This window comes from Scleropages formosus, chromosome 8, assembly GCF_900964775.1.
Source record: "Scleropages formosus chromosome 8, fSclFor1.1, whole genome shotgun sequence".
NCBI lineage: Eukaryota > Metazoa > Chordata > Actinopteri > Osteoglossiformes > Osteoglossidae > Scleropages > Scleropages formosus.
This window is the reverse complement of record NC_041813.1, coordinates 13,782,373-13,792,552: the sequence shown is the minus strand read 5'-3', so window position 1 is coordinate 13,792,552 and position 10,180 is coordinate 13,782,373. Positions and strand designations below refer to the sequence as shown.

Here is a 10,180-nt window from a genome sequence, read left to right as displayed (position 1 = left end):
GTCCAGAGTGCACCCCCCCTCTGCCTTGCACCTAATGCTTGCGCATTTCCTTCGCGAAGTCATTAAACCGTAACATTACATTTTTAGTGTCCAGTTTATTATATTTCACATGCATTTATTTTGGTTTTCCACATCATTTTATCGCTTGAAATATTATTACAGTAATATCCTGTGATTTATTTAATCATTTATAAATTATTTCTTTTATTTCACTCACTGACACTGGCTGACGTCGTCGATTTCTGTTCGAGAGTCGCCGGGTACTAAGCTACTATAGTATTTACTACTAAAAGTAAACTCTATCCTTGTCTTTTCAGTTTTTCGACTACTGCATATAACTCAAGAAATGTAATAGTTTTATTAATTTATTTAAACTTTAAAATAAATATCACGTAACTGGCTCATACGAAACACATTCAGTCCTTACGTTCTCAGGGAATCTGGGGATGCCTTGTGAGCGGATGCCAAAGTCACAACGTCATCGAGCATAGCGTGCCGTCTAATACTGATTTTCGCTCTTACGCAGACCCGCCGTGGCGGGTGTACACGCCCGTAGAGTGAGGGGGGTTGGGGGCGTGCCAATCGCCCATACTCGTTAATTGAGCTTTTAAATAATTCATAAGCCACGATCAAGCCAATCGAGACACGTCTATGCTAATTTTGTTATTTAAAAGCCCTTTCGATGGACTATGCAGTCATATCCTGTGAAGCGAGCGGTCGTGGGTGAAGCACATTTTATTTATTTATTTATTTCTTTAAAAAAAAAAAAAAAAAAAAAAAAAAAAGGGGGGGGGGGAGGGTAAGTGAAATAGGGCAATCACTTTTGATTTACGTTCATTTAGGACAGAAATAAAGCAAAACATTAATTTGAGTTAACATTTAAACTATTCAATTTTTTCCTTTGGAACACATTCGCCTGCACTGACTGAACTTGTAGGTTGCTGCTGACTGAGAGGCTGGTACAGGAGGGACAGAGGTTGACAAGCAGTGGTTGGGGTCTCATCGCCATGTCCTCCGAGGATGTGTCGGGGCAGAGCTGGCGGTTCTGCGTCCTGTCCTGGGAGCAGGTGCAGCGGCTGGACGCCATCCTCGGGGAGACAGTCCCCATACACGGCCGGGGAAACTTCCCCACGCTGTCGGTACAGCCGCGGCAAATAGTGCAGGTAAGGAGGATTCGGCCGGGGAGGGCGTCGAGTCTGCTACAGCACTTCAGTCTGGGATCTTCATTAATCAACCTTTAGTTATTTGGGTCCTTTGTGTTCAAGGCAGGGCACTTGCAGGTTAGTTAACGTTGCAGTAATTTTCCAAACTCAACAACTGACAGAGAGTATGTATTTCGTATAAGTTTCTGTATCAGTTCATCCTAAGTGTCTCGATCGAAGGGTTCTACAAGGAGAATAATAAAAAAAACCTCAGCTTAAGTAAGGTGATGGTGATGTCATTGTCAGTACGATAATAATATTTCTGTGCTTACTCGTTTGTATTCTCTGTTAAGTCCTACACGATAAGTTAACTAGTTATCCTCCGTGCGTGCGTGAGGGAAAAAAAAAAAAAAAAAACATTCCTTTCTCGAGTAATAAAGCGCGCTATGAATTTTGAGGAATAACAGTGCCGACTAACCCACTCACTGAACTCTGTACTTAGTTTGACCTTTAGCAACCCAAAATGCTGGCTATAACTGCTTCCTCTTTAGGGACAGTAAACATGGTAAAAGTTAGCGAAATGTGTGGTTATTCAGGATTTTCCTCTTGTTAACTTGTGTGGAGAGTAGATTTTAAAAAAATAATTTAAATGGAGTTACATGGATGGAGTTATTGCTGTGGTCGGTCAAAACAGGGGAGTGTACAGAAATAGCGCATGTCCTGATGACCTGTGTTTTAAACGGTAAGTGTGCTGTGTGGTTGTGAATGGCGCTGTCATGCACACACCTGCTCACGTTCCCCCGCACACTTGGTCTGGTTCTGTTACTTTCTCAGCGAAGTTCTGCAAGATTTGAATGTGCGACTCAATTTTGTAGTAGTATAGCCTATATACACCAAATCTTCACACATCACATCTTCTCTCTACTGCTTTCACTAACTAAGCGGTTATTATAATCCTGACCTGGCCCAATTGCGGTTTAACATCTACAGTGTTTTAAACTTTACCAAACAAGAATCTCAGAAATTATTCATATTTAATTTGTCACTTCATGGTTGCTGAGTTTTGTGTAGACCTCTGCACAAGATTTTTGGAGCTATGCCTGGTGTCGATGCAACTGAAGCATACACTTTTCACTGGACGTGAAAAGAAGTGTTCTTAATTACATTTTCAACAATCTAACATGCCTTGATGCGTCAGACACTTCAGAAAAGTATCAACTATTAATGAGAATGACCACTCTTTGCTTTGAATTGGTCCGAGACACTCCAAAGCAAATGCCAGGGGCACTTCGGAAGGCACCATTAGTAGCAAGTCCTAGGGTGATAGAAGAATATGGTGGAGGAGGCATGAGAGAAGGTGGGCTTGGCCATGCCTGAAAGGCACCTTTCCAGTCTTTGACATGCTTGCCAAATTAAAAGAGAGGCTAGAGAACCAGACCCCTAAACTCCAATACAGCAGCCTCAGATAGCAGGCTGAGAGCTTAAAGCCTGGCACACCACAACAGCAGCATTTTGTAAGCACTTGAAGTTTTGCTCCACCGTGTTTAGCGTAGCTTTATCACTCCAGCATCTCTTTATTATTACACACACAACTTCAGACTGTCTCTTTAGGGTGGGCTGGCCTTATGCCAGTTGAACCTGTTTGATTCAGTGGGGCTCTGCACTACGATTGCCACTTTGATCTTGGGGGTGGGGAATGGAATGTTGTTTGGAGGGAGGCTGGGGGCATCAGAAGAAAGCAAATCAATTTTAATTTGGAAAAGCTCATCTCCTTTAAGGTGAAACATGCTACAAGTTTGGCTCAACAGCCTTACAATAGTGTACACTGACTCAAAAATTTGAGTTTGTATAACTGAAAGAGGAGTATTTATAGTTTTGTTGTAACATGTTTTATGTCAACATATAAGCTAGTTTTGATTTAATGTTTGCCATACAGCCTAATGGCATATGTTCCTGATGCCCAATTTGAAATAATCATAAACCCATGGGGTCAAAATGCCAAAATAGTCCAAATTTGGCCCTGCCAAGACCAGGCCCACATGTCTTATCTGGTTCATTTTAATATGGATTAGATTCATGGACTTAAGTGTAATGTCCATCTTCAGATGGCCCCAAACAGTTGGGTAAACAGTCTGAAACTACTGTCACCTTCATTGTATATTGTCACCCTCACATTCAGGCCATTCTTCAAATGACTACATTTATTTTGCCAGAACTTTCGATGTGAAAGGCATTAGACTGCATTGCTGGATGTATCCTTTAGCATTCCTAAGATGTGTGTTTCAGTCTTTGCATTTTTTTCCTTAGACAAGTCTTTCTTCCAAGGACAGCCCATCTACACTGTGACCGCAAAGTTAGTTGTAGGCAGTCTGCATCCCTTTGAAAGGGGAAAGCCATTCCTTGTTTTGAAAATCATGTAAACAATCATTTTCAGGCGGGAATGTCTGAACATGATCCTTAATTCTCAGTTTTGACCATAGATCAAAGATTTGATCTAATCTGTTGGTAAAATCTACCTGTATTTTTTTTTTCCTTCTTTACAGTGCTTAACTTTTGATAGCAATGACTGCATGTGACATGCATGTTTGATAGGGCTGTATGAGAAGACTTGGCCTGTTTTAAACGTGATTAATTGGGGGAATGGTCCGACAACAGCCGTGAATTGACGCAACTGCCGTAGGTAGGCCATCTAGAATTTTGTGCTGAGAGCCTTGACACCTGCCAACGGGGGGCATGCTTCTTTGAACAACACTAATGGGAAACCCATCAGGCACATGGCAGTTCTCAAAAGGCACATTGGGGGATTGGAAGAGGGCTTCTGGGATCTGGGCAATAAATATAACCTTTTAACCATGTGAGCTTTTGGTTGAAGCTAGAACAAAAGCAGATACAAGATGGTGCAGTGTGTGGGTGATAGGTGGTTACACACATATATTGTGCTCCTGCCTGCTGACCAGGTGGCAAACTCTTGCTGCTGCGCAGCTGCAGTCCCTGGTTGGTGATGGTTGGGTTTCAGAAGGTGAACTAATTTAGCAGCTATTAGTATGACAGCAGTGCCATACAGTTTAGAGTAGTCGTATGTTAATCCCCACCCATCCCCGTCTGCTGTAACAATATTGAATGTCTTTATGTGACTAAAGAAGGGGGGTTCACAGGGTGCCTTTATTAGCCTCAATACTAGCTCTGCGCTAGGCGCTTTCTTTGGATTTTGTGTGGTTCTCACTCTTATTCTGGTTCTGTGCTATGCTGCCTTTTCACAAACCATATGCAGTTCTGACACTTCCCCTTGAAGGAGTGAAAGAATTTAGGGTGTTTGAGAATGGTTCTGGATACAATACAAGCTTTCAGGTGTATGTGGTGAAAGCATGGCATCTTAGACCTCTAAAAGTCCCCCTCAAATGATATATTTCATAACTAATTATTGCAGCTCTGCAGTCTACATTAAAAAGACATAGGATTGTCATTAAGGGGTCCTGGAGAAACAAAAAGGTGTCAGAACAGACTCTTCTCCCAATTTAAATACAATAATCAGAAAACAGGCTGATAGGATGTTGTGCAACATCCTGTGGATGTCATGGTAACATGGGTGAGCTACGATTCAGCTCTCTTCTATGAAGACTGTCCCAGAAAGTAAAAATAGATCCTGCTTATCTCACATGGTATCGGGTTAGCAAATAGCTAGGCCTGATTAATTTGACAGGGCAGGCAAAAAGGTCTGTACAGCTACAGAGCTGGAAGTAAGACAGGGCACTGGGATCTCTGAAGACTGCCTTGGTTTCCTCTTTGTCAGTCTCTGTGGAGGACATGGCATCAATCTGAAAGAATTCCATGTCTTTGGAATGTTTCTGGAGTAGCAAAACCATTTATCTGTACAGCTTAGTTTGACATTTCAGCATTTATCATCTTTTAGGTATAGCCAGCAGCATATTAAACATTTAAAAAAAAAAAAAAAAAAAAAAATGCAATTAATATATATATTGAATGTCAAGTTGGAAAGAAAAGCCATCATTTGCTGCTCAACATACGAATGCTAACCTGAAGCTGAATGTTACCGGAGGATCATCATTGGAATCTCTTGCCCAGACAGACAAGTGTGAGCTTGTTGCTTTCCTCGGCTAATCTTTAGACACTTAAGCATGCTGGATTCTTCAGATCTTTGAGCCAGCCAAGCCCTTCCAAATGTAAAAACCCATATCTCATCTGAATGTATGTCTACATCTGTGTTTGTATTGTGTTGAAGTGGAGTGCTCAGTCATGTTGTCATTTAAAGGAGACTATTCCTCAGTCCAGTGCTAGCAGCTCACTGCATATTTATTCCAAGTGGCTTGTATTAGACTTGTTACTTCAACATCAGAACTTAAAAGCAGTGCAACATCTTATTTACATTTATCCTGAGTTGTTTACTGACAGAAACAGAAGTTTAAGGCGAATTAATTAGGATGTTCACCACAATCAGTTTGACCCATTACAGGAGGTGTTGTAAGGTGTTGCTGGTAAAGTTTTATGCAGCTACTTGTGTGATGAACATTGGTGCATGTGGTGAAGGAAGAAAACTAACTATACTTAAGTCGCACATCTGCAGCTATGTCTTTCTCCTAAGGTAATGCACAACTTGTATTTTCTATGAGATGTATGTTGTTTTGGAGAAAAGTGTTTGCTAAATGAATACATTTAAATATGTAATAAAGCATTGATGCTGCCTTTTAATTGCTCAATTCTAGTGTAAAGTACCATATACATGGTGTATATGCAGTCTTTTTCCTATCTTCCCACTAAAGGCTTATAGCAGTTATGATGTAAGTTATTGGCATATATATGAGCTTTCTATATTTCCATAACCTCAGCAATGGAAATGTAATTCATATTTCTGCAAGTTTTATATTTAACTTTATTTAACTTCATTTGCCAATGCTAGGGTCCTGTTTGGGGAATACCCTGCTTTATATGCATGCTTCTTGGGCTTTTGAATCTAGTTGTGGGTGATGACAACCCTTACTCATGGTATTTTACTGAACTATTTTTTTCATTTTGCTGGTTCTGCTTTCCAAACTGACTTACTGTGATTCTTCCATTTCGAGAAGTGGGTATTACTTTTAAAAAAAAAAAAAAAAAAAAAAAAAATTCAACTCAAGGTAAAAACCTTTCTTAAGGGTACTGTGCAGCAGGAATTAGGATTCAGACTTCAGTGTTTTGTGTGCAATACAGCAGTTCCTACCACTATGCCATCTGCTGCCTGGATGAGTGGTCAAACATGGAATGATTCGAGCTGGAAATGTTAACATTTATATCTAGTTCCATATCATGTGCAGAATTATTCCTTTGTGTGTTACAGATGCCACACAGGCTGACCAGGTTCTGCAGGTGATAGTCTACAAAATGACTAGTCACTGGGGTTAACTAGTTTCTTTATATATTAAAAAAAAAAAAAATCACATCTGTGATACTTTGGAATATATTGCCAAGATTAACTATACTTATTCACACTTTGGCTAATGGGGAAGCTGCTGCATAAAAACTGGAGCTCGGAGCGCAAGATGGAAACAAGCAAGTACAGTTAACATTTGCACAGTAATGGAAATAATTTCTTTGCTTTGGTTTTCAGGATCTTGATAACCAGCTGCCTTCCTGCCTTGTCTTTGTGCACTTTAGTGTTTTGGGGTGCTGTGCTTAAAGATCTTAACTCAGCTGTGGCATGTACCAGGGCATTTATTTGAGGACAAATTCCATTCTTGTTAAATCATGCTGGGTCACAGATATGCTGACAAATATGTGGAGTGGTGCAGTTACTGGGAAAAGTCTCACTTTCAGTGGCTTGTGTCACTGGAAAGAATGACTTTTTTTTTTTTTTTTTTTAAAAAGGTCCTCACCTGTCATCTTGTTGTGACCTTGTGTGCTACTGTTTGAAGCTATTGAGTACATTGTATTATTTTATAAGGCAACCCCCCCGCACACATGATGACATGTCAGTCCAACCTTTCAATCTCTTTTGCTCCCTCGGTGTCTCAGCAAAGTCAGATTCCTTAGAGCTGTATAACAACTGCCTCTCCCCTTGTCCTTCATCACACCGGCCCTCTAGCCACTGAATTTTTTCATAGTGAAACTTGAAAAGAGGAAGAACTATGTGCTGAGGACAGGGGGTGATGGAAACCAGATCAGCTGCAGTGACCTAGAGTGATTTGAGATTACTGTGGGGATTAGCCGAAAAACCTTTTGTCTTGCCACCCTAGTGGACTCAGGTCCAGCTGTGTGATCTGCCTCCCTTCCTGCCTAGCCAGAAAGCTTTAGCGACCATAATGTGGCAAATGGATTAGTGGGCTTAACCCAGGACTTGCTAGCTGGTATCCTCTTAATGTCAGGTTCAGTTCAGGGCACAACGCCTTTTGTTTCACATTTCCTATACAGTGCATTCATATTTTAGAGCAAGAAGAGTTGGTATACTTACTGATGTGCCACAGATCGATTCTGTTAATGACTTTGTTTGCCCTAGTAGGCCTTCTGCTCTATGTGAATGTTTGCTGTGTGTCAGGGTGTTATTGACATTGGCCAGAGGTTCACTTTGGAGAAGAAAATAATTTGGAAGGGGGAGGGTTCTTCTGTTTTGCCTTTTAAATTAAATATGTATTAATTGGCTGGGATGCACTTCCTGTCCAGTGTCATGTTTGTCTCCCACTACTCTTGAGATACGTGAAGCTTTTCCTGTCAGATGTGATTAGACATGGACCTTTTCTCTGAGCACACCAACTAATAGTGGCACTGATTTAACTGCTAATATATGACTTTTAATACTCTTGTGTGGACTCTTCCTGTGTTGTCCCAGCTGCTTAGTTGCCCTCTTTCTCCACCCTCAGGTAGTCCAGGCCCGTCTGGAGGAGAAGGGCATAGTGGTCCATGATGTGAAACTGAACGGGTCGGCAGCAAGCCATGTGTTGCACCAAGATACAGGCCTGGGCTACAAGGACCTGGACCTGATCTTTGGTCTGAACTTGACAGATGACCGGGCCTTCCGCCTGGTGAAGGATGTGGTGCTGGACTGCCTGCTTGACTTCTTGCCTGCTGGGGTGTGCAAGGAGCGCTTAACTCCACTCGCGCTGAAGGAAGCCTACGTGCAGAAGCTAGTGAAAGTGCGCAACGACACGGATCGCTGGAGCCTCATTTCACTCTCCAACAACATGGGCAAGAATGTGGAGCTCAAGTTTGTGGACTCTTTACGGCGGCAGTTTGAGTTCAGTGTGGACTCATTTCAGATCACCCTTGATTCACTGCTGCTCTTTGACCGCTGTTCGGACACGCCTATGTCGGAAAGCTTCCATCCCACCGTTCTTGGGGAGAGCATGTACGGTGACTTCCAGGAGGCCCTGGGGCATCTGCGTGCCAGGACCATTGCCACACGCAACCCTGAGGAGATCCGTGGCGGTGGCCTGCTTAAGTACTGCCACCTACTGGTGCGGGGCTTCCAGCCAGCCTCAGAGGCTGAGATGAAGTCCCTACAGCGCTACATGTGCTCACGCTTCTTCATTGACTTCCCAGACATCAGCGAGCAGCAACGCAAGCTAGAGGCCTATCTGCAGAACCACTTTGTTGGCATGGAGAACAAGCGTTATGATTGCCTAGTCATGCTGCACAGAGTGGTCAATGAGAGCACAGTGTGCCTGATGGGCCATGAGCGCCGTCAGACACTGGGCCTCATTTCTGCTCTGGCTTTGCGGGTGCTTGCCGAGCAGAACGTTATCCCCACCGTCACCAATGTCACCTGCTACTACCAGCCAGCGGCCTACGTGAGGGACATCAACTTCAGTAACTACTATGTAGCCCACGTGCAACCAGTGGTGACATCCTACACCAGCTCCTACCCAACCTGGCAGCCTTGTAACTAAACTGTGAGACTGGGGCTGGAAATGGAATTGTGGGAGAGGGCTGTAGTGTGTGTGTGTGTGTGTGTGTGTGTGTGTGTGTGTGTGTGTGTGTGTGTGTGTGTGTGTGTGTGTGTGTGTGTGGTGCAGGGGCAGGGAGGGCAGCCCTCTGTGTTAAAGCTAAGGGAAAGTTGACAAGTTATTTTTTTTCAATTTTACATGTTAAAAAAAAATCTAAAAAAATGTATCTTTTGCTAAATGAGACCTTTTTCTGTGCTTAGTTGAACTTTACTGCTGTATATCTACTTTAAACTACAAACTTATTTAAAAAAAAAAAAAAAAATCTTTATTTCCCCACAGTTTTAGAACTGCTGGTCTTTCATGTGTAGCAGAATGGTTGGATGGGTTGGGAGCACTAAGTTTGCACCCCCCCCACTTAATTTTTCTTCCACTTTCAATATTCAAGAAAAGAAATTTCTGGAAGGGGAGAAATATGAAGATGTATTATCAATTGCCTCCCTGTGTAAGGGACTTAAAAGGACCAAAGACTTAACTTGTTTAAAAGGGTAAAGTACCATTGCGTTTTCAAGTGCCTAAAGAAGCATACATACAAAACTTTCTTTGAGGTAATTGTGCTGTATAGAGACTGATCTTTTAGCTGATTGTAAATCTCTATTTTTCAGACAGAGGCTCTTTTTCCAATGATTAAAAAAAAAAAAAAAACTTTTACAACTGTAGTGGTGCTTGAAAGTTGGTGAACCGTTTAGAATTTTCTCAGTTTCTGCATAAATATGACCTAAAACATGATCAGATGTTTAAGCAAATCCTGAAAGTAGATGGAGAATACAATTAAATCAGACAAACCTACTTGTTTGGGTAATTTTTCTCAATGTGTGGCAAAAGTATGTGAATCTTGGCTTTCACTAGCTGGTTGGCCCTCTTGTGCAGCAATAACTGCAGCTACTTCCAGTAATGGTTGATCAGTCCTGTACATCAACTTGGAGGAGTTTCGGCCCATTCCTCAGAAGAGCTTCAGTTCAGGGATGTTGATGGGCTTCCTCCCATGAACTGCCTGATTTGGGTCCTTCCATAACAATAGCTAACATGCTGTTCTGCGAGGTCAGGATATCTGCTGGTTAGAGGAGGAACACCAGAGGATTTTTTTCTTGCCGTAATAACGGAGGGCCC

At 42.1% G+C, this 10,180-nt stretch overlaps 1 protein-coding gene across 1 annotated transcript; it reads left to right on the top strand.

Annotated features, from left to right (window-relative positions):
- Nucleotides 1-827: 827 nt before the first annotated feature.
- Nucleotides 828-9,748, top strand: tent5ba (terminal nucleotidyltransferase 5ba). The gene is made up of 2 exons (XM_018754812.2): nt 828-1,163; nt 7,991-9,748. The coding sequence occupies exons 1-2, from the start codon at nt 1,008-1,010 to the stop codon at nt 9,014-9,016; spliced, it is 1,182 nt and encodes a 393-aa protein (XP_018610328.1). The 5' UTR covers nt 828-1,007; the 3' UTR covers nt 9,017-9,748.
- Nucleotides 9,749-10,180: the final 432 nt, after the last annotated feature.